At 38.6% G+C, this 25,953-nt stretch overlaps 1 protein-coding gene across 1 annotated transcript in view; it reads right to left on the reverse strand.

Annotated features, from left to right (window-relative positions):
- Positions 1-349: 349 nt before the first annotated feature.
- Positions 350-25,953, reverse strand: part of CYYR1 (cysteine and tyrosine rich 1) — a 70,273-nt gene continuing 44,669 nt past the window's right edge. The window contains exons 3-4 of the mRNA XM_087817929.1: positions 9,882-10,039; positions 350-1,953 (exon numbers count right to left, since the gene is read on the reverse strand). Coding sequence (XP_087674055.1) covers positions 1,820-1,953; positions 9,882-10,039 — 292 coding nt within the window. The 3' untranslated portion in view covers positions 350-1,819. The remainder of the gene's footprint in view (positions 1,954-9,881; positions 10,040-25,953) is intronic.

A 25,953-nucleotide genomic window follows, 5' to 3' on the forward strand; every position in this document is an offset into this window, starting at 1 on the left:
GTTTTTCCTAAGAAATGCGTGGTGCATTTGCAACCAACGTTCTGAGAGTCACAGAGACCCTGGCACTTTGAGCTGCACAGCGTCAGTGTGATTGGTCTGATCACACTTGCAGAGAGAGATGAATGAGAGGGTAGGCACTGTGAAAACTGCTCACATCTCGGTCACTGCAATAGGTGGAACTCTTGGATGCGTCTTGGTGCCTAGAACCGAGCAAGTCATTCAAAACACATTTAGGTTTGTGATCTCACTCGCAGTTACATCACATTTCAGTCAGATCAGTGTATTGGTAAGTAAAACATGCTACTGGTATCAGCTCCTTGATGTCCTGACCACAAGAATGAGACTATAATTTATACTGTAAGGCATTTTTCTATTTTATTCAGCAAAATTCTGAGCATTGTTTTGGGATTTCACAGAAATGTGATAATAATGTTGGGTTAAACATTTTGGATTTAATTGCAAAGTGATAAAAATTACAAAAATTTAATCATCCATTCCCAATATTTTCTCAGTGTAAATTTTAAATACATGAAAGATCCAACATAAAAACATAAATGTTAAGGCCACTTGCAGCAAAATATGGCACATTAGACTTATTTATTAACAACATTTACACCTAACGACAGGCACTTCATAACATTCGGATTTTGGCAAAAGGCAACAACTTGATGCTAATATCCTAACTTTTCCATTAACTGTGTAACTTTTTCAAGGGAGCAGATTATAAAAATATCACAAAAGAGAAGTGTGTCTAAACTACTCTGGAATGGAATTCCACAGAACAGAATACAAACCTCATTTTTTCCTCTCTGTTTGTAAGTGTGTCTATCTCCATGGTCAAGTTGAGGTTTGACTTCTGATATAAAATGGAAATATTTGGCTTTTCATCTTTTAATCTGAAGTGAAGAATTTGTTGCTTATGGGATATGATACTTTTTTTTTCTGCTACTGGAATAACCTTTGTCATAATACACTAATTAAAAGTCATGATTTTTAGGTGGCAGTAGCTAGCATTGAAGAGTTCTTGGCTTCAAGCAACTTTGAATCCCTTTGATCCTGTTTTAAGACTCAAATTAAAGATATAAGGTTCAATGATTCCAGTAGTTTTCACTTTTGAAGACATACAAATTTACCCCACACATACATAAAACATGAGCAGAAAATTTGAGGTCCACCAGACCCTTTGACCATTTGATTTCGCTAACCCGTCTAGAGCAACTCTCTAACAGAGAGAGTCAGCCAGGTTCTGTGTGAAGTCTTGGTAACAGGGCTCTTCACAAAAGCTCCAAACCTCTTTCTCATACTGAAACCAAAATTGCTGCAACTTCCATCTAGTGCTTCCAGCAGTATAAGGCACAGAGCAGGTTCTCACACACTTGACCAGCATTTATTGACGAACGAAAGAATGAACAATTTTAGTTCTGACTCAAGGCTACATGAAATATAGAATATAGTGTTTTCTTTAAGTAGTCCAGGCTATTTCCTGTCTCACATAGATCTTCTCTTTGGATCAATATTGCAATTTCATTAAGCAACATGATTTTCAGACATTTTTTTCCATCTCATTACTCTCTTCCAAATGTGCTTAGGTTGATCAGTAGATCTCTTCAAAGGTGGTTCCATGGAACCAGACATAATAGTCTAGATTCAGCTCCGAGGGTGGTTAAAGGCTCTGTATCTCAGCCTGGACATTCTACTTGACACTTAGTTTGGCCCAAAAGACTATTTTTTACAGCAGTTCTTCCTGTCTGTTTCTGAGTAGAGGCATTTTATTCATGGCAAGATCTGTGGCTGGCACATATTCCCTCCGGGAGAAGGGTTATTTCCTTGAATGTCCAGGGTACGGAGGGGGTGGCGAACGCTGTGCTGAAGACTGTGGGGCTGGCGAGTAGGGGGGAGGCAGTTCTGCACAGTGTTCCACCTCATGGTTGTAACTATAGGGGGGCGGCGCCACTGAAAGAGGAAAGGAAACAGGCATGAGGCAAGTAGCAAATATTTGAGAGTCCATAATATTTATGCCACTGGGCTGGGTGCTTTTGGAGGGGACATAGTTTTTGCCTGCAAAAATCTGAGTTTTATCAGGCTAAGGGCTAGTGCTATAAAGAGTGGTGCCATTGGCCAAAGTCTTCAGGGTTGGTGCTTAGGGTACGTTTCTTGGAAATAGAGTGCAGACAGAGAAGAGGCTAGGGGATAATTTAAGTTTGAGCAAAAGCACAGAAGCAGGAGAGCCTTTTTGTTTAAAGCAAAAAGTACATGGAGGAGAGAAATGGGAAAGAGGCTGAGGAATCTGATTGTGTTATCATCATGGTGGGCTTTGAAAATCACATGGGAGGGTATGATATGCAATTATCAGATGTTTTTTAATATGCTAGTGAATGTGTTTTGGGAAGACAGCTCTCTCTGCGGTATGAATTGAGGTGGACCAAAGAAGAGGTGAGATGATATAAGAGCTATGTGAGGGATTATAAGGGACTCATGGCAGTGGCAGGGAGGAAAATCATAAGAGCCCTTAGGAAGCTGAGTACTTAGGTGATGGCTGGGTAGATGGAGAAAGGTGTGGAGAGTAAGAGAAGGCATTGAAGTATTGGGCACCTACTGCTGGGCTCCCATAGCTTGGAAGGTCATGGAACCATTGCAAGAACAAGAAAAAAACAAAGAGGACAGGCAGGTTTGTGAGTAAGAGTGAAGAATTTAGTTTTCTAAATCTTAACTGAAAACTTTTCTTAAATGAATTTTTTACTGTAATATATGTCAGTGAGTTTTAAGGCACTCTTAATACACTTCATTATGACTCTGTACAGATGTCTGCTTTGTGGTGATCTCAACCCCATCTCTAGGGTTGGGAGAGAGATGCCCCCTGAGTACACCATGTTTTTCAGGGCCCAGCCATTCTGCAACGTCTGAACAAACCTTCAGCGGGCCTCTGATGACTTGCCAGCGCTTGGATCATCATTGAGAGCATGATTCTACCTGGAACTGACATGTCTAATTGCTTTACTGGGAATGTAGCCTAAATCACAAGACTAGTGTCATAATAATGCAAAAACCAAACCAAAACCTAAGGCCAGGCTCTGAACATTCGACTGGGAGGAAAGGACAAGCAGCGTTTCACCAACTTATTTCTAAGACGTCTTCTAAAATGCGCTCATACCAGGAGGGTTCCGACAGCGTTCTGATGGGTACGCACGTGCCAACACTGGGCTTCATCCTACCTGCAAGCACGACTGTTCCTTCTGGATCCCTTTACATGGGCTAACTTTACCCGCAGCTGAATGATCTGAATCATTTACAGGTCTGCCTATCTCCAGGGACACGGGGAAGCAGGATCAAGTCACTTAAGCAGAGGAAGATGGAGTCACAGAGCCGGGGGGGATGTCCTCCAAGGACTTCTCTGGTAAGCAAAGGCTCTGCAAGCCTCTCGTGGTCTGAGCAGGTGAGGGCTTAGGGCAGAGCACAGAGTTGTACAGAGAAAGCAGCAGTGATATCCCAGCTTCTCCGCGGCTGCCTGGGAGACCTGCGGAGGCTGGGCCCTTCCAAGCTTTGTTTTCTACAACAAAACAGAATAAGTCCTGTGGAGTCTAAACACACATCCCCTCTGCGTTACACCCACTCCTTTGCTTCATTATGTCTAGGAGGACTGAGGCAAAGAGATTTGTAATAAATTTCCTCCAAGCTAAGAAATGCAGCCTCCATGTGAAGGCGGAAGTTTCAGCTGGATATCCACTGAACTGCTTCTTGTCAGCATGTGGTTTTAAGTTGTTTTTATACTAAGCTTTCCCCCGCTTCCCACGTGAGGCGCGCACACCAAATGATTCTCCAGATTGGTGGCATCGCTCTCTGTCACAAAGCCGCGGTGTGTGGTTACGCCTCGGCAGCAAAGTGTTTATGTTTTGCCATCTGCATAAAAACTGCTGGAGGACATTTCAGTGCGATTCCCCATGGTTTATACAGATGCATGCTGAACATGAAAATCGAAGATATGAAACAGTGTTCTTGCATTCATATTGCCCTTGAATTTCGATGAAGTGATACATTATGCTGAAGAGCGATATTTGGAAGACGATCCATCATGAAACAGGCATGGCACATCCTTTATGGTACCAGCTATGGGAAGAGATTTTGAAATAATACTTGTATAACTGTGGGCTGTGCTATCTTTCTTTCTTGCAGATAATAAGGTTTCACTAGGAAGTGACTTTGCATAGTATCAATTTTTAGAATTCCGGATTAACTCTAAGAGGATTTGTTCTTTCTTAAAAGGTTAAGCCATATCTAAAAGATGTATGAATGCAAATGGAGATATGATATCTTAGAAATTCTTTCATAATCAATATTCCAATCTTCTTATTTGAGCAGAGCAAGCATGCCACTTTTCCTTAATGTCATTATAGTTTTCTATAATATTAGAAAATTTAAGGATGCTATGAAGTTCATAGAAGAAATTTAATGCTTTCCACCCACTCAGGCCAGCATTTCTAATGCAAATGTAAAGGGAAGATGCAGGGTGTTATCACAACTATACAGAAAAATCATTCGTAATTTTGTCACCACAATCTAACAAATATTATCTTTATGTATTTTCTTCTAGTCATTTCTGTTTTTTATATCCTTATGGTCATATAAAATGGCATATGCTTTTTTACTTTGTATATAGTGTTTTTCATTGTGCTATATATTCCTCATAAACATTATTGTTAATAGCTGCATATTATTCAACTGACCATTCACTTATTTTGAGATTAACAATTTTTTTATTATTATAAATAACAGAGTGATGTATATCTTTCTATATGTAGACCTATGATTTTGAATTGGCTCTTTAAAGTTCTGGGAATCAACTGGCCATCGCTTACTATTTTGTCTTCCTGTTTCTGTTTTTTACCTTATGAAAGCTTCCTGCCTTATGCCCAATTTGTAGTTCTCCAAATGTAGACAGCCGACTTCATGCTGTTGGTTTGTATCATCTGAATTGTTGCTTTAATCATTTTTTGAAAACACATGTAACCTTCTTCTCTGCCCCTTGGACTTTTTTGCATCCAAAAATCATTTTCTCACCTTGTTGCTACCATTTTGTAAATCTGAGCACAGCCCTCTATCTTTCTAGAATACACATTCCAAAACATCTTGAACCTCACCTGGGTTTTCAATTTACTGGTGACATTTCAAAAATAATAATTTAAACTGAAGTCACCTCTTTTCTGTCTTCATATCTTTATTCAGCTTAGATTTATGGTCCCCCACAGAAATTATTTCTGTGCATCTATCGTCAACCTTCTTATCTCTCCCCACTGCCTGACAACACTCCAATTCTAATTAAATCCAACACTTTGGCCACCCCAGCTCTGTATCTAGGAACTTAGCGTAGGAGCGTAATGCACAATCGGACTGATTGATTTCACTTTAAATGAATGACTGTAATCTTAAGTGTGGAGGCTGTTGGCAGTGCTTGGAAATGAAGCATTTCAGCACCCCTCCATTCTCTGAGATTATTGTCTCATGCGTTTTTCTTTCTCAACTACAAACACCTCCTTAACTTATTTTTAGCATAAGACTTGCTTATTTCATTAAGAAACTACGCACAATTAGAAGGCACCTTATCACCAACTCCTCCCAGATGGGTACCTGAAAGTCTTCCACCTTCAGTACATATCCGGATAAGGCTGCCCTCAGTTGTTAATTTGATGATGCAAATGGAGTGTTGGTTTCTTAATGGAATATTTCCAAAAGATTTTAAATACTGCAAGCCAGTTATTTTACAGAATAAAATAAACTTGGGTTCGTCAGATAGCTTTTCATGCTAAGATTCAGGCTGTCAACTTCCAGCCACAATATTACATAGATGAAGCTGTGTCACCCTCAGAGTAACACCCAAAGATGTAAGATGTCTGTTTGTCTTTCCTTGGTGATACTAGTTTTTATTTCTTGGTTGAGATGTCTGGTTTCTTCACTTTGATAATGAACAAGAGTCTGGAAACAGACATTTTAAGAGCATGCATGTATCCTCAGCAGTCTTTCCCCCCAATTTACCATCAACTGATTCTTGTCCTAAACCTTTCTTATGATGGTTTTAAAATAATGAATTTTCCAACTCTACAACTCCTTTTTACATATATCCTCTGGCATTTTTCTGTTAGCAAGAGCCTCTCCCTCCTTCATTTTTATATCTGCCTATCTATATCGATCTATATCTATCTATCCATCTATCTATCTATCCATCCATCTATCTATCTATCATCTATCTATCTATCTATCTATCTATCTATCTATCTATCTATCTATCTATCATCTATCTATCTATCATCTATCTATCTATCTATCTATCTATCTATCTATCTATCTATCTATCATCTATCTATCTATCTATCATCTATCTATCTATCTATCTATCTATCTATCTATCTATCTATCATCTATCTATCTATCTATCTATCTATCTATCTATCTATCTATCTAATCATCTATGTATCTATGTATCTATCTATCTATCTATCTATCTATCTATCTATCTATCTATCTATCTATCTATCTATCATCTATTATCAATTAATCATCAGGGGACTTCAAATCTCAACTCTCTTGCTAGCATGAAAATGCCTTGTTTTCCCTTCTTTGGCATTTGATTTTTATACCTTTGCAAAACCTTTTGTTACGGTCTTTCTGTATTATTTTCTTTCAGGTGTGTATAATTCAAACCTACTTCTTAAGAAGGGGTTAATATGATCACCTTTCTTTGTTTACATTGAACTTCTGGCAAGTAGTGGAAATGAAAGACTGGACAAATAATTCTTATTTGCATACAGATGGTTTTAAAAATAACTGTAATTAAACAGGACACCATTCATTCTATTCAACATGACAGGAATAAAAAACTATTTTAGAAGGTCACTGTCCAACCAAGGGTCAGGGGTGGCAGATCACCTTTTGTTGGTAATCTTCTCCCCAGTGCAGAGTAATTATGTTCACTGTAGGGATCCTCACTGAGCACTTTCACCAAGGGATAATATAAGCTTGGCTAAATTGTTTTCTACTCACTTATGTGGCCTCCAGACTATCTCTATTATCACAGGGTTAATTAATTAATGTGGATAAAAACATTCTATATTTCTACACATGAAAGATTTTGAAAAGCATTCATTCTACTCTGAGTTGTTTCCCTGTCCTTTAAGTAAAAGCTTAATTAGTGTCTTTGAGAAGGAAATGAGAAGTAATCAAGAGCATTATGTTTTGAAGACCTTGTCTTTTTGCAGTAAAAATGCTTCTACCATAAGCATTTTACAATGCTTATTACATTTACTCAGTTCCCAGAACCATGCGTTTACTAAAAATGCAACACGCCTATGATCTCCCAGTATTAATTGCACCACTATCAACTTTTAAAAACGTGTTTCCATGCATGAAATAGAAACTTCAAACCTGAGAGAACACAAGACTTCACACGAAAATATTTTGTACCTTCTATTCTAATTTTAGAAATAATTTTTTTAAATGTTTCAAAAATTAATTTTAATGAAACTTTCCTCGGTCAAGCAAAAGTGTCTCTGGAATGTTATCTACAGAGCACAGCTTTCCAGTTAGTGTCTCTGTCTCTCTCTCCTCTGTTCTTCTCTTGGGTTACAGGTTGAACAGGTAAAAATGGGGAGATGTGAAGAATAAAAAATAATTCTCCCATTTTTCCTTATGTCCTAGTCCTAACATCATCCCACTAATCCCACCAGTAGTCTCAGGAAGTTGGGGAGATTCAAAATCATGAATGACTTTTGCAGTGAATAAATGCTACACACTGCAGATTGAAATTTAAGGTAAATTCCCTAGGTGTTGGTTTCTAAATCAGGTCTTGCCATGAGTTGTGAGCCTCATTCTTTCAGCCTTTTCTGCTGAGTGCCCAGTATGTGCCAGTCCCGACCTTATATGTTTGGGATTTAGTGGTGAACAGAGTAGACAAAGATCCTTGTCTCATGGAGCTAATATTCTGGAAGGAAGGAATGCATACTAAACAATCAATGTAACAATTAGTTAAACTACATGGCATATTAGAAGATCAAAAACACTGGGGAAAAATGTAGAGTAGAGGAAGGAGGACTGGGTGCTGTGGTGAAGGACACATCACAATCTTACATAAGGTGATCAGGACAGGCCTCATTCAGGAGATGACCTCTGATCAAAGACTTGAATTAAGTGAGGGAGTCGGTATTCTAGACAAAGCCCTAAGATGGGTGTGTGCCCTGTTTGTTCATGGAACAGCAAGGGCAAAAGCATGACTGGAGCCAGAGTGCCAAGAGGGAGAGGAGCAGGAAATGAGGTCAGAGAAATAAAAAGAGGAGCCAAATCATACATCGCTTTGAAGGTCCTGGTAAAGGATTTGTCTTTGACTTTAGATAAAATGAGGAACCACTGGCTTTGATTCATCCTCTGAGGGAAATGAAAAGCCACTGCAGAATATAGGCAGAGGAGTGATATGATTTGACCACTATTTTTAAAGGTTCCTTCTGGCTACTGTGTGGAGCATAGACCCTGGAGGGCAAGGGTGGATTCTGGGAGAGCAGTTAGAATATCATCACAGTGACAGAAGTGAGAGCTGATGGTGGCTGGCACTAGGGAAGAGGTGTTTTCCTGATAGATTGCCTGTAGGTTTGAAAGAAAGAGAGACGTCAAGGATGAGTCCAGGATTTTTAGCTTGAGCAACTGGAATGCTAGAAATGCCATCTACTGAGATGGCAAACCCTGTTAAGTGGAGATGGATTTGGGGGGATGGTCAGAAGTACTGCTTTAGACCTGTTAAATTTGAGATATCTATTTAGGCATCCAAGTGGAGATGTCTAAAGGGCAGAGGGATCAAATAAATCTGAAATTGCAGAAAGAAGTTTGGGTTGGAAATATATAACTTTGAGAAGCAATAGCATGGAAATGGTATTTAATACCATGAGGCCAAATGGTATAACCAAAGAAGTACATGTAGATGCAGGATGCAAGAAGACACAAGACTGAGCCTTGAGGAACTCCAACATGAAGATGCTGGAGAGGAGAAGGAACTGACAAAAGAGAAAAAGGAGAAATGGCTATTCGCACACTCATCTGAAATTGGCTCCCTCAAGTTGAAGATGATAGGGAAAAGGTTAAGAAAGGAAGGAAAGATCAGGGAATTGGCACAAAGGGCAGGTTGCATGTAGAAGGTACCCTGGTTCTTCTCTATAGAGACAGAGAGAGGACATGAGTATGGATAATAAATTATCTTCCTAAGGATGTGCCAAATTTAGAACTTGACTCCTTTTTATGTTAAATTGTATATATGCACATTGACTCAGAAAACATTATTGTAATCATCAAATGCAAAACACAGTTAACAGAGTTATATGTGTTCAAGATATTTATATGTGGGACTTCTAACAAATTCTTGATGAATGTCAAATTATTGTTACTTTTGCTTTTTGTTGAGAATTTTAATATTATGTTAAAACTTTTATTTGCATAAAGAGGACACGTAAAATACTTTTTCTCAAAACATACATGCCTGTTAGTTTAGAGGCCAGTTTATTTAGACCTGTAGCTTATACTTTCTCTATATTTGTCAGAACTCACTGACTCACTAGCATATAGACACAATGGGTATGAATTGTTTATTTCTCTTAACTCTGGCTGATTGTCAACTGTAGTCAATGAGACAACCATTGAAAATACTTATATCTTCAAATATCAGGTGGATTTCATTATTTGGATCTAAGTAATCTCCAATGAAAGCTAGATTTTCAATCTACATTAACTTAGAAATACACTACTTGCTTGGAGATTATTCCAATGAAATTGTTTAATGTTTCCTCTCTCTAAGGGGTAGAGCATAACTAACGATTCTGACTCTTCCTTGAGAAGTGAGCAATTTTGCTTACCAGGGTAGGAGGTGATGGCATTGATGCGGGCGGTGCTGATCACGCCCACCCGCGTCCCGCGGTTGTTTTTCATGCACATGCAGATACATATGGCGATCCCAGCAATGACCCCCATGATAAATACAATTCCAAACACGATACCGGCAATCGCCGTGCCCCTAAAAAGGAAAAACCAAAGTATGTTTATTGCAAAGTTCTAAGGATTCTTCAGACTTTAAAATAAAGCTCAATGACTATATGACAAGTGCTTTTTTACTAATGTTCTTAAGGAAAATGTTTTTTAAAAAGATAATTCCCTGGTTCAGTTAAATAGTCTTGTGTATTTTGATGAATAAATAAAGCTTACAAATCTTTAGGGAATCCTCTTCCAGAACAGTAAACCCATCCATCATTCAGATTCTGGTTTTAAAAACTCAGGTATTTATATAAAACATGATTGTCCAGATACGCTCTTTAAAATAAAAAAATTAAAAAAAAACACATCCTGCTGTGTACGTAAACATCAAAGAATTTGTCTATTTTCTGTAGCATAGAGGTGTTTAATGAAGACAACTTGATAAATGTCAAAATATTAAAACAACATTTACCTTCATTAAAACTCTTCATAAAGTAGAACTAGAATATTTTTCTTAAGAAAACCAAACATTTTTAAAAATTATACAGAGAACAGTATGACAGATTCCCATTAGATTCAGGAACAATGTAAACAAAACCTTTATTTTATCAGTGTTAATGCTTTTCTCCAGAAAGTTTTTTCACAAAATCATAGAAAGAAGAAAATACTAATTGAAAGAGTCAACATTATCATTCTGTGTAGAGTCTATTTGTCCATCATTTTGGAAAATAACGGGGGAAATTCTTTATCAAAGCGTAGATTTTCGACAGGCAGTATCATTTCTAGCAATGCTTCCCAAGGAAATAGAGCACATGTGGGCACAGATAATGTACTAAGGATGTTCATCATAGTGTTGTTGCTAAGAGAAAAATATCAGCAACGGCCTAATGTCAGTGAAAACGGGGCTGACAAAACAACAACAACATGACACATCAAAGAACGAATCCTATACAACGATTAAAAGAGGTGAAGTGGCCCATGGATTGAGTTGTTCATGATAGTTAATTTAATAATAATATTACAAATAAAAAGTCAAATACTAACAGAATAATACCAGCATCAACAGAATGACTATAATGGGATAAATTGCATTTTTATCTATCTATTTCCAACTCTTGACATTTTTTAGCGTCTCTCTTCCTATTTCTCAAAAATATTTTTACATTCCTTTATTTTTTAAATTTTTATTTCTATATATTATCTGTTGGCTTGTTTTATAGTTTTGGGGACTGTAGATCCCTTAGATGAACCTAATTCTTCATTAAATCAACCATCAGTATATATATTACCATGACATCACTTACTACTGAGACAAGCAATGTACCATTGTCACCTTTCATTTCTCTTACACTTATTCTTATAAGGCATTTATTTCCATGAGTTTCCATATACCTACTATTATGCCCTTTTCTCCCCTCCCCCCCAAAATTCTTAGAAATCTTTCAATTATCAGTTACTTTCAAACACAGCAACAATCACTTTATCAGTTCTGTTTGTCCCCATGGTGATTTCTTTTATAGCCTGCTAGTTCCGGTGGTGTCTTTTGAACCTGGAACTATTTCTAGACCTGCTTGATGGTCCATGGATGTCAAGTGTCTGGACCCCATTCTTGCTCTTTCTTGGTGAAATGTCCTGTTCACTGAAGCATATTCCTGAACGGCTTCTTAAAGAAAGGTTTAAAGGAGAGAAATGCATCAGAGTCCTTGCATGCCTGAAAGTGACTTAACGCTACTTCTCGCTTGTTGATAGTTTGACTGGGTACGGAATTCTAAGCTGAAACATATTTTTCAGAAATAGAAAGGCACTGTTTATTGTCTTCCAGAATTTGAGACTGCTATAGAGAAATCCCATAGATTCTAATTACTTTCCTTTATGTGATACTTTTATTTTTCTTTCTGAAGTTCTTATATTTTATTTTTACTCCTAGTATTCTGAAATTCCATAATGCGCTTGGATTTTCTTTTTTAAAAATATTTTGCCAGGCCCTTGAAGATTTTTTTCATGTCTGAGGCTCATCTTCTTCAGTCCTTGAAACCATTTCATAAACTGATCATTTATTTTCCACCATTTTCTCTGTTTCTCTCTCTGGAAGCCTATTCTGAAATAAGAATCTGAACCTCCTGGAAAAATTCTCTAATTTTTCTTATCCCTGTTTATTTTCTTGAACTACTTCTGGGGGAATTTCCTAACTTTCTCTTTCAAAGTTTTATCAAACTTTTAAATTTCAGCTATCATATTTTTAAATTCCAGGTGCTCTATCTTATCTTCTATTGCAATCCCCCCTTTAGAGTGTCCTGTCTTGTTTTCATGGATGTAATTTCCCCCTAACTTCTGAAGTTACTAATAACATATTATTTGACATTTCATGTCATAAAATATCTGTGCTAATGGCTCACTTGCCAGATAAATAAGTTCTTGGTCTTAGTGCTATACGAACACCCATATAGTCCTTATCTAGGATAGGTTCATCATCTCTCATCCCTAACTCTTGTGGCCAGACATGTCTCATAAGTCATGAATTTTCAGGTTTGGAAAAGTGAATGCAGTTCGTATACCCTATATTGTATGATGCCCCCAGGGCTAGCATCCTGAGCACAACACATTTATGTTTTTGCAGTACAGGTAAGAATATTAACACTTGTGGATCACATAGGGACTAAAAAAAAGCTCCAGGTTTTTTGAGGTCCAGTCTTGCCACCAACTGAGTTATATAAAACCCTTCGTTTGCCAGAGTTTTTTGTGAATTTCAGAATTGCAGACAAGGGATTTTAAACCTGTATTTGGAGTTTTTAGAAGAGACTTTCTCATGACCTTTTCCACTCACTGAGAAAACAGACCAATGGAATACCATTAAGAGTTCTAGTAGACTCCATTAAAACATTCCTTCCTGCATATTAACTTTATTAGCAATTATGAAGCAGAATGAAAGATATTTGGATGACCTGCTATTAGTAATTAAGAATGGCAGAGTCTAGCAGTTTAATAAATAAGTTTTTTCAAGAAAAAAGATTTATCAAGGAAGATAATTTGAAATAAGAAAAGTAAAGGGATCCAGAAACCTCCTTTAATTGTGATTTTTATGTCTAAATAAGATTAAATTGGAGGGCTTAATTTATTTTCCAGAAATAATCGGTAGCCCAGTTATTCAGGCATAGAGTTTCCAAAGTATGTGTTATAGAAGCTCTTGATATCAAATCAGGATATATTTGTATTCATTAATTCTTTTTTAAATAGAGGAAAGTAGAAAATTAGTTACACTTTGTTTCCTTGGCAGCTCCAACCAAAGTGCCTGCTCTGGAGGTCAATAACGAGGTTGCAACTAATGCGTTAGGTTATGTTTTATATTAGATCATAATTTTGGTGTCCTTGATCCTCTGATACCCATTAACAATTGTAAATTAATTATTTAATACATGGCAAGTACAAAATTCATAGCATTATTTACTTTTATTAATTCAACAAAGCAGTAAACAAACTTATCTTTCTGCATGTAAATAATTTGGTTTAGTCAGCTATCGGAAACAGACGAGAAATATGGCATCACAAAAACCTTGAAAAATATTTAGGGGATATTTTTTTCTGAAAGAATGAGTTTCAGGGTGTGCACATTTTCTGGTCACCAGAAGAACTGAAGGGTGATTAGAGGGCTGGAACATTCAGCCTCACTTCTGCCCTCTGGGAAGGAGGCAGGAGCTGGAGATGGAGTTAATCACCACTGGCCGGGATGTAATCAATCATATCTACCCAAGGACCGCTTCATAGAAACCCTTTCATGATGAGGTTCAGAGGGTTTCTGGGTTGGTGAGCACACTGTGGTGCTGGGAGGGTGGAGCACCTGGAGAGGCTGACCTGCACAATAACACTTTTCCCCAAAAAATACCCTTTGAGAATTGGTTGGTTTATACTTATTTTCAATGAACAAATTTTTTGAACAAGTGTCTAATTCTTATATTAAAGTTTAGCAGTTTAATAAATAAGTTGTTTCATAAAGTGAGTTCAGTGAAGTTCAAATGCATATCATAAGACTAACATTAATAACTGCAATTAAATGTTGTTTTCTAAGTGTGTGTATATATATACACACACACTATATATACATATATATATATATCTCAACATATTTGTATTTTATTTAGGAAAACAAAAATCTCAGTCAAGATTTCCCGAATTATATTACATGATATGTTTTGTGTACTGTATGGATTCCAAATATATCCTGCCAGTATAGTCTTAGCAAAACGTACAGTCATTCATAGTTAGTAAAGTTTCTAGAAAAATTTTGTGCAGTATACATGAATGTGATTCATTTCATAGCAATATTTGGAAGAGCAGTTTTAACCCACACATATATCAGCTTACTTTTCCAGGTATGCCCTAGAGGCTTTTGATTTATTTCTGTCATTATGCCTGCAATTCTAAATGGCTGCCACTAGATAGCAACATTCATGAAATATATATATATATTGCATAGTTATCATGTGCTAGGCACTAATCTGGGTAATGGGATACCAAGCTGATTGATACATGGAACCATCAAGGATTTGGGAACCATGTATGGAACAGTAAGCAAAGAGAGATGTTGAAGGTCAGCTATTTCTAAACATAGAAGGCTAAGACAAAAAAAAAAAAAATTAAAGAATTTGATCATACTCAGCAGAAGAGAACTGCTTCTTTTTAAAAATCAACAATATGAATGTAATAAAAAGAGTATTAATGACTTCTTAATACTTAGTTGCATATACAGTTTTTTGACCTGGATGATGCTTCTTTGAAATAGAATCCAACTTATTTTGCAGGCAAGAAAAACAAATCTGTGAGAGGTTAAAATAAAGATCTTCTAGCTAGTTTCCTGGTAAAGAATAGATCTCCTCGGTCCTAATTCCCACCCCAGAGCTGTTTATACTGCAGTGGGCTGCCTTGCTCACATTCTCTCGTCTACTCGGCAAACGTTATGGAGCCTGTTCACTCTGCCAGATTAATGGACAAAGTCTTATTGGGAAGCTCTGAAACCTGATGACTAGATTGAATTGGGGAGCACGTGAGAGGCAAAGGTGTAGAGTATCTTCCATGTGGGTGATTGCCCCTTGCTGCACAATATAGAGTTCATAAAATGTATTGAAACAAGACTATATGAGACATGCAACCATAAGCTAGATTTAAATAAGAAACAGCCACTGCACAGAGGTGTCCCTGTCTTCTGCCTTCCAAACCTAAAAATGTCCCAATTACTGCTATAGTTCTCTCATCTCTAATGCTTTGGCACAGTTCACCCTTTTAAAGTAACCTTTGCTGAAACTTCACACTGAGATAATTACCTCAACTTATCATGATTACTTTAGACAGGACTTTCTTCTTTTTCTTTTTGTACCCTTTTATCATATATTGAGTGGGGGAATAAATCACGAAGCAGTATTTCAACAGTGACTATGAGGATTTCTATTGAAAAATCTATTTGTTGAGACTTAAGTCCTAAGAGCATCTAAGACTTAGGAGGTTGAATCCAATTATGAAAATGCAGGGTCCTCAGAGTGACCTGCTTTCCTTTCTGTCGTCGACTCTAGCCTGGAGGGTTTCAAATAAATATGGAGGCTCCTACAGTTATTGACCCTGCAGAATAGCAACTACCTTTCAGGCTTAGGCATTTAAAAATTTAATAAGGTTCCTATAGGATTGGGGTGAATGTTGGGAGTCATAAACCTTTCCAAATTAGCTACTGAAACAGATCACTGATCACCATGGCACAAAGGACCCCAGGCAGTGAGCCCACTTGCTAACTAACCCAGTGTTTTCTCCTGTGGCTCTGCCATCTGCTAGACCGTACATTACAAGCGGGCTGCCCATCCGAACAGCTGTGATCCGCTTCCTAGGCCTTAACAAGGTCCAGTTCTCTGCTGAGACAAGCCTGGGACTGATCACCATCTGGTGGGGAGATCTCTTGTTCTAGGCCTGCCAATGATTCGCTCAGCTCTGACATTTGTTTATCAACACACAGCTCTCATGAGCTTGTGGCTTCTAAGACCCAAAGGCTGCCTGATCATACCTCTGTGAAGCCTTGCTCACAGCTCACCTGTGCCCCACCTGATGCGGTTGATTGGAAATGTCATACTTTGGCTTCCTTGTAGGATGGAGCCTCAAGCTCAGTTTAGTGATTCTTAAAGTCATTCCAAGGAATACATGCACATCATAGCATCACTATCCTTTCCCCTCCCTGTGGATGGCTGCTGCTGCAAAACTCCTAACAGTTTCTGGGTCTCATGCCTTATAATTATCCATGAGAGAGAAACTGATTTCAACATGTCTCATTCCAGTAGAGCCAATCCCACAGAAGGAATGTGATTGGTCCAGCTGGAGTTGAGGACCCACCTCTAAATCAACCCACTTGGCCAGGACCAGGAATACTGTGATTGGCACAGCTTGGGTCAAATGCTTGTCCCCAGACCTGCAATGTGTAACCAATGAGGAAAGACATGGGAAAGAGAGGTAGTCTATTCAGGAGCACAGGCAAGGGGCTTGGCAAACATGGCACACACTATAACTTTGTATAGTTGGCATTATTAGGATTCCAGGTCCAAGTCAGAATTTATAGATGTGAGCCAGAATTATAAAGAATGAAGGACAGACAGAGACAATTCACCCCAAATCTCAGATCTGTCCACCCCTCACCTAAACATATAAGTGGTACTACAAAGTCAGAAAGGTAAATTCAGATTAAAGATGGTGGCGGACTGAGTAGAAGTTCACTGACACTCTCCCAGGACCAATCTGGATTTACAACTAAAACACAGAAAAACCATCCTGAAAACCAACTGAAGACAAGCTGGAGAGCACCCTCATAACCAAGGAGAAAAAGTGGAGCCCACAAGAGACTGGTAGGAAGCGCGGACGCAAGAGGGCTGGCTGGGCTCCCACAGGCAGCATCTGAGGGTCCCCAGGGGGATCTCAGCTGTGGGGGTCCCACTGAGGACTCTGGGGCCTAAACCCCAGGCTGGGCTCCCCAGCGCAGAGCACCAGACCTGAGGCACCCACATAGCATCTGGCTGTGAAAAGCAGCCAGGTTTCTGTCTGCCAGGGAGAGGCGGCTGGAGCTGCAGGCCCCTCTGAAAGAGCCAACGCACAACGTTTCGTGAGCAGCCACTCACCTGGGCTCTGGCGGAGGGAGAGTGGGGTGGACTGGAGCTGTGTGGGGAGAGCCTGGGGCTGTGGGCTCTGGAGAGTGAGATCAGGGCCGCGCCTCTGGATTCCTGGGCCTAGTCATTCCCCCACACTGTGAAGGACATCTTTCATAGGCTGTCTTTGACCTTCCAAGCAGCTTTTGCCTGAGGGGGAAGCTATTGCCCCACCCTGCTAGAAAACCTCTCACCCAGCCAGGAGGAGCTTCCACAGCCTGAAGCTCATTGAGAGAATCAGATTAATCAGCCTGCACGCAGAGGCAGACCTCAGGGTGCTTTGAATCTTTGCCTGATTTGCTTTTGGACCCAGGCCTTGGAAGAGCAGACTTTGGTGTGCATCTTGTTCCTGTCCAAATACACCCAGCCCCAGCAGAGGGGACCTCAAGCCGAGGGTTGTTGATAGCTCCAAACAGGGTACTCAGGGCACAAACTGCTTCTGACATTGGCCTGTACCAGGGACCCTCCAAAAAGACTGAGAGTCCTCACAGGCCTAACTAATACATAGAAACAAACCCAAATAGGAGCCAAAATGAAGAGACAAAAAAAAAAAAAAAAGTAAATTGAGAAATTGAGACAAGTTTGCAGGTGTGGGAGTCTGAGGATTTCCCGTGACCATCTGTTCTAGCAGACCTTATTCCAAAAAAAAAAAAGAAAAAATTATTTAATGTCAAGGCTGGCAAGAATCATAAATTATGTAACACCAAACATTTTTAAGTGCCTTCTCTAGCCTAGATATGATGTTGGAGATTCAAGGGAGACAAAGACTGGGGAAGACACACGTGCGTGTAATGATAATGCATGGCATTGAGTCAAAGGGAAACACAGACTAGGCTCTACAGAACAGAGGACAGAGTCTAGTCCAAATGTGGTAGCGTGTGTGCGTGTGTGTGAGTAGAGATCGGGGTGTGTGAGTAGAAAGAAGGCATGTGTGATAGTGCACGTGAGCAAAAGAGGCTGCAGGTGTATATGTGTATTTTGGGGTGCTGGCGGATGGGTTCCTGAGGTGGTAACCCCTTCTGAATCTTAAAGGGAGATTAGGAATGAATCTAAGGGATGTGAGGGGATTAGAGCAGATGCACATTTCAGATCAAAAGAACAGCATATAAATGCCATAGGAATGTAATGTGCATAATAAGATGTGTTTAAGGGACCGAGGAAAGTCAAGAGTTGCTGGTATAGGGAAGAGGGGCTTGAGGACAAGAAGGGGTTTGGGGGCTGGTCAGGAGGGCCTTCAGTGACACAGTGAAGAACCTGGCCTTTTTATTGGAAGGAACAGAAAACAAGTGAAAATCTGTAAGCACAGATCAGCCTAAGAGTTATGAGGAGAGTGGATTTGATGGGCATCAAACTGTCCCCAGGTAGTCCTATTAAAATACCATTGTGATTATCTGGGCAAAACTTGGTGAAAGACTGAACCTGACAATGGCAGAGGGTCAGGGAAAAAGGTGGGGAGCAGGGAGTTCAGGAACATAAAACATAGAAGGTAAAGTTAGTGGCGCCTTAAGGGCACTAAGTTGAAACACCTAAAGGATTATGATAACTCTAGTCTTTGCTTTCCCCAGTCACCCAAAGCTCTGGACACTCCTCGTACTTAAGAGTCATTGACTCTGGAGGCAGCTTATTCCATTACAGAGAGATAGCCGGTAAGTGTGTGACACTTCACTAGGTCTCCTGTTTCTCCCAGGGAAGGGGTCCCTGCAGAGGGAAAGCTCTGACTTGTTCTAGGAAAGAAGGGAAGTGTCAGGCCCGGGAGGTAGGACCGAGAGGGCAGAAGATAAACTTTGCTTACCTTTGTTGCTTACTGGTCTGGCTTTAACCAAGTGTGTTTTCCAAAATGAATATATTTATAAAAGGCATATGCACCCTTTATTATTGTATTGCATACACTTTTAGATAAGAGGCTTGCTTTATTTGTATAATGAATGAACTCTTAATTGTCCTTCTCTGAAACGAATGTTCCTAAACTTCTGGAAACATAAATTAAAAATAATAGTCTTTGAGTTATGCTTAGATTGCTGCATGCAGTCTGATCTTCCGATCCGGGGCTTTGTACAGATAAAATCTAATTGGATCAGAGAACGCCCAAGGTCCCCTCCAGCATCTCGGTACCACAGCTAATTAACAGAAATTTCCCTTTAATGATACAGCTGTTGCAGGTCAAGAAAGGAAAGCGAAGCAGAGATGGAAATCTCAGCCTGATGAAGATACAAAAAAAGATTAGAAGAGTTTGAAATTTCTGTGTGATAATTAATTACAGTTCGACAAGAACAAAGTCCTTTGAATATTGGCTAATTGTAATATAAGCTATACTTATCACAAAGATCTTTCCCCCAACATCACCTCCGGTTCTGAGGTGGAAACAGATAATGTTTTTCAATAATTCTTATCTCATTTATTGTCAATTTAAGCAACAATCTCAAGTCTGTAGAGACATAATAACCATCCAGGTAGCGTTACATATTTTATCTAAGTAATTATAACTGCATGTACTTATTCATATCATCTATCCGGCTCTCAATTAATTATTTCTAATTTCAACGATAGAGTTTTGTCTCGAAGATTTTGGAAAAAACAGCTGTACCATGACACAGTAGTTGGTTTGGAAGGTATCGTACAGGATTTTTTTTTTAAGAGCCTAAATGATTTGAAAGTGGGATTGATTCTGTGCATTTTTAGGAGCAGCTATCATAATGTGCTTGAAGGCTTCACTGTATTCTTTGAAATTCCAGTAGCCAGGGAGGGGGCTCCTCACTCCAGCTGCCATGAAACGTGGGGGTGCGGATTATGCCATGTTTGAACCATCAGAGTGGTATAACACCACGTTTGTCTCTTTTGAGCGTCTCAGAAGACAGGCAAACTTCATATCCTGTTCCAAGACAGACAAAAGGAAGCAGACCTGGACTGGGAAATGACAGTCCTCCTACTGGGGAGAAAAAAGTATTAGCTAATACAAGCTGTGTAGCCTGGCAGAATGAAGCGAACTAGTTATCCAAGTAATTATCTTGCCAGTGTAGACAAAGAGAATAGCAAGTTATAGTGTGGGTGTTCACTAGAGAGCAGTGCTTTCCCACCTTTTCCATCTCATGGCACATAAACTAATTATTAAAATTCTGTGGCACACACAAAAAAATCTATTTTTTTGCTGATCTGAAAAAAAAAGGTATAATTTTGATTGATTTACAAAAAGTGAAAGTAATTACCTGCCCTTTTTGTTCCAAAGTGACTTTTGAAAAAATCAGGTGCCTATCCTTGTATATAAAGATTTCTAGTTTAACCAAGAACTAATCAGTCCAATGCAACCTTATTATGCAATGTGACCAATAAGATGCATCTCTATTATGTGACCTATATATTTATGGTTCAAGACAGGGCATTCCCACTGGACTGCTATTGTGTTGGCTGTTGTCTTTTTTTAAATTTGACAATCTGAGGGAAAAGAGGTCTGTGCCCCTGACTGAAGAGCCAGGTATGGCATGCTTTAAAAAATTCTGCGGCACTCCAGTGGTTTGAAAATCGCTGCTATAGATTAAAGATTCTTCTAATCAAATCAACGTGGGTTGGTTGGGCAGAGAGGCAGATCCAACAAGGGTGTGTGTGTGTGTGATAATCTTTAATGCCACAGATTCATCTAAGGCAGGTGAGTGCAGTGGCGGGGTTGTGGCAGAGACAGTGAGGGCCACATGCTCTTCTACATTCCCCTTCTGGGGGGGGGGGACTGTGTGACAAATTCTCCCCAACAGAATATTAAAGGAAGGGATGCATCACTTCCTGTCAAGGTCAGTAAGGACTCGGTGTTTCTTCTTTGTTTCCTTTTACTATCCCAGCCTGTATGTGTTACTGGAACTGAAGGATACTGGGATTCAGTGACTAAGTCATACAGCTTGTGTGATTAAGAAATAAAGTGGCTTTGGGCTAAGCCACTGCGATTTCAGGGTACCTGTTTCTGCAGAATAGCCTAACTATCCTGACTAAGCTTTGGGTGTTGTGATTCAGAGCAACCCACAAATGTGGGTTTAGCATGACAAAGTTTAAATCCAGTTTCCACCGCTAGTGAGCTCTGGCCCTTGACCTCTCTGAGCTTCAGTCTGGAGGGGCAAGAATGAGACTTCATAAAAGGGTTTCAACTCAGGAAACAATTATGGAAGTCCAGGGGTGGGCCCTGGAAATGTTACCTCCCAAGACATGTGTAATTTCAAAGGAATCACATGTGGCTATCAGGCTCCCTGAGTTACACAGCTGAGTGGGGTGCACAGTGCACCTGATTTGGCCAAGACTATGAGAGTCGTCCCATTATGCCTCAGAATGAAGGCTGTGGTCCTCAACTCTGGTTTCACGTTAGATTTAAATTAAATCACACACACAAAATACCGATGCCTGGGCCCTAATCCAAATTAATTGAATCAGAATCTCTGAGGATGAGATCCAGATATTGTTCTATTTTTAAAGTCACTCTGCTGGTGCTAATCTAGAGCCAGAGTTGAGGATCAATGAGCTGCAGTAACAAAGAGGTCTAAAGCTGCTTAAGAGCTTTCTGTTTCAGCTGAAAGTAGTTCAGGAGGTGAAGGACAGAGCCAGGGGAAAGAAACATAAGGTGGAATCTGATATGTGGAACTGGAAAAAAGAGATGATTTTAGCAGCAGTTTCTCAACCAAGAAGAGATAGTAATTTAAGTCAAAACATTTCCGTTTACAGGGATAAAACAGAATAAATGTCATTATGAATATTACTATTATTTTCTTTTCAGTCTTCATTTTATTTCATATTTTCAGTCTACTAAATGCATTTAAAATATGGGAAGAAATCACGGGTGTACAAAATGAATTTCCAACATAGAAACATATTTCTTTTTGGTAATATACAAAACTAGGCAAATGTTTATAAAATGTTACAGAAATACAGAAACTGAGCAACTGCTTGCAATCTTTTCTGCTCATAGATAGTCATTAAAAGATGCCTTTGGCTCTATGAAAACAGGCAGATCAGTACTCCCCAAATGGGGAGAAAACTTGGTCTAGCAGCCTGGAATTGCCAGATTGGTTCAGACCCATTATTTATCCACCGTCCTGTTCTATTGCTGACCTAACCCACATTCAGTGAGGAAGATCAATTTTCTAGAAGATGTAAGTAAATCTTAGTGAAAAGGTATACTTCAATTTCCTTTAGTCATTTATAACTGTTACTAACATTTCTCCTAAGCGGTCTTTGAACTGCTAAGGCCCAGTGGGATGACAAATTTGAAAGTATCTGCTGGTAATGAAAAGTATTAATTGGACAGTAACGTATTAATCTCTTGGCTTTGAGGCTGTGGAAAGGTCACTAAAGAGCACTCAGTTCGGCTAAGTTGCATTGGTGCCAAGGGATTTTATTTTTTCTTCTTTACTTGGAATCAAAGTCAACAGTCTCAATAATTCTTTCTGGTCCTTAAAATATTCACACATTTGCTCAGATTTAATTTGAAAACGAGCTCTTTTCCACCAATGTATCCTCATTAGGAAATCCAAATCATAAATATTCTAGGGAACAGAATCAATAACTTATTCTACGTAAACAGTTTAGAATTATGTCCATCAATTCACCAGTTCATGATTTCAGAGACTATTTTATCAGTCTTCTATCACTCAAGTCATAGAATATGAAATAAACCTTTTAACAAAAATTTGGATTTTATTCTATTAAATAAGGTTCATTTTAAAAATCAAATCAGCTAGCACACCTACAAAGAAAAATGGCCATAGAACCTTTTGGCTCTATTCTAAATCTTGGCATCTTTTTCCCCCCATCTGCTACTAGTGGATAGTTTGCTTCTTATATTAGTCCCTAAGGGAAGTTCTGGTACCACATGGGGCTAAGAAATATAATTTTGTCTTTTATTATTTTAAGTTCAAGTTATTAAAATGCCATGGACTCAGTGAAATGTGGTTCATATCACGTGAGCAACCTGAGAAGGAGTCATCCATAATGCTTCTGACAATATTGTGATCATGTAAAACTAATCATTGCTTTTGGGGGCTAAATTCATTTAAGATCAGGACCCTAAATGTTATGTTTTAAAATGACTACGAAACACACATTCTTTTCCGCACTAAAAGACAAGTGAAACACGGCTCTTTTGGGAGACCCATGTGTAAATATCGATTTCATGCTCTCCCCTGAATGAAAAAGTCTGAATTAAATCTCAGATTGAGTTCCCATATGTCATTTGTGTCATATATTTTCATTGGGTTTGAAATTTCAAGCAGCTAAATTTGACATCAGCTTTACGAGATTTCCATCTTTTACATTTGGTAAATTCTCAAAAAAGACTGAGAAACAGGTCTCTTTGTACATTTGTGAACTGCGGATGAAGTACCTATCCAGGTGTTTGTCTAAGAGCTGTAGATACAGCAGTGGTCCAGAAGATGTCTCCTTTCGATGACGCCAGGGAAGGAAGACAGACAAAGTAGTAAGGGATATAAAAATTTTAAAATGAAGCACTGATTCATGCACCCAGGATGTAATGACATCAAATCACATGCCTTGGAAGCTTGGAACAGTCTACAGAGGAGGGCACAGAACTAAAGACAGAGACGGTTAGGAGGCAAATAGTTCAAGGACACTTTCCCTCCCAATTCAAAACGCAGCATGGACGGAATCCATTGGCTGTGTAGAAATTTGATAAATGGCTGTTGTCTTTTTTATCTTTCAAAAGGCGATCAAGTGGAGATGTGACTGTTGTTTGCTTGGAGGTAGCCAGGGAGCAGAAGGCAGTGTAGAGCAATTTTGACAAGAAGAGTAAGTTACATTTATAGAACCGTAAGAGAAGAATGCGTTATTTAGGAATTTAAGCATTTTAAAAGAAAGCCGAAGTCACCCTGTGCTTCCTATATACTAATTATTTTAGGCTGTAAACCCCCCAGCAAATAGAAAATAGTTAAGTTATTTTGGTCGTTACAGTTTCTCTTGGTTCTTGCACCTACGAGGACAAGCTATTACAGTGCCCGACTTTCCTTTCAGAGGCCACCCATTCCTTGTATTCCTGAAACAAGTGTCATAAATCTATATGTTTAACTCCAAATGTATTTTCTTTTTCACCCTCTTTGTCTCTAAGTTGTAATACACCAGTGAGCTGTAGCCAGTGTTAAAGCGAAGATAAGACATTTGATTTAAATTCTTTTGTCTTTAATGCCACGTGTGGAACAGGCGGTGCTCTGCTTCTGTGGATGCATATTTTTGGCGATGAAGTTTCTTCTTTTCATTCTTTACTCACACGTGCTAGTTTGTTTTTGCCCAAATGTTTATATCCTGCTCTATAGATATGATCAAGAGTGTATTTGCTGTAGTCAGAAGTGTTTATTTTATATTAGATTCTGGAGCTAGGTGGGACAAGGAAGGGAAAATAAAATTAGGTGGAACTCATAACAAGTTTAACATTCTTTTTTTCTACAAAATTCAATTTTAGAGTTGCACTGGAGTCCACACACACACAAAAAAAATCATTCTCTATGACATTAATTGTAATCTCAGTAGGGTAATTTTGTTACCATTAAAAACACTTGGTGATTCTATTATGATGGAGAGAACATGTGGGGACCTCATTTATTTAGGATATTAGTGAGATAATGTGGAGCCTGTTCTTGAGTGATGGGACATGCTTTCAAATATTTACGTCCTGCCTTCTTTAACCACGTATTTCAGTCTTTAAAAGAGGAACAAGTAATTCTAGTTATATGTTCAAAACTGAATCAAAATTCAGTTTTTTTTAAGAGTACATTATTGAGCATCACATTTTATTGATTAACAATTTAAATGCTATTAAATAAATCCTGAATAATTAAAAATACCATAGTCTAATTTAAGAAATAAATTTATAGATTAAACATTTTTCTTTTAACTTCTCTCTCCAAGACACTAGAATGTTCTCACATATATCTCAAACATGTCTACATTTTTCTAAATTCTTCCTTTTTCCATCCTCAGCACTTTATTCTGTTCCCTTTCGTGTCCTTCTCAGTCTCTATCTGCCTGGAATCTTGTTGCCTAGAGACCACTCTTGAAGAACATCCACTGTCATGGCCTCTTGGAGATTTAAGGCATTTAATGAGGAGCTGACAGAAATCATCAGCTTGTCTCCTCGAGCAAGTAACATTTTTTAAAAGTCACAATAAAACACTTGTCTGGATAGTACCTATTCAGGTTATCATAACAGCTGAAGCATAACATGCAGGGGAGAAAAAAATACCTTTGGAAAATCTGAATTTTAGAACTCCATGCAAAAGGGAAGTGGGACAAAAATTAAAATCTGTACTTTTTTAAAAATAAGAGAACCTTTTAGGCCCCCCCATTTTGCTTATATTATCATTTTAATGACTATTCTACAGGCTCTATTATCCATATTTTTAGCTCTATTGAGTGTTTATTAGCATTCTTTTTATCCCAAAGGAGTTTTGAAGCAGTGAATTCAATGAAATGGCATAAGGACAACTGTGAAAAAAGTCAACAATAAAGGACAGAAAATGTGGTTATAACAACTTCACATCACAAAAGAAACAATCAACAAGAAATAATCATCAATCAAAATGGAAAAGTAATCGATGGAATCAGAGGAAATATTTGCAAATCCTATATCTCATAGGGGTTAACACCCAAAATATATGAACAACCCATACAACTCATTAGCAAAAACCCAAATAATCTAATCAAAATGGATAAAAAACCTGAATAGACATTTTTCCAAAAAAGAGAATCAGATGGCTAACAGGCACATGGAATGTGCTCATCACTAGTTGTTAGGGAAACGCAAACCAAAACC

Source organism: Miniopterus natalensis, chromosome 6, assembly GCF_054644295.1.
Source record: "Miniopterus natalensis isolate mMinNat1 chromosome 6, mMinNat1.hap1, whole genome shotgun sequence".
NCBI classification, from domain to species: domain Eukaryota; kingdom Metazoa; phylum Chordata; class Mammalia; order Chiroptera; family Miniopteridae; genus Miniopterus; species Miniopterus natalensis.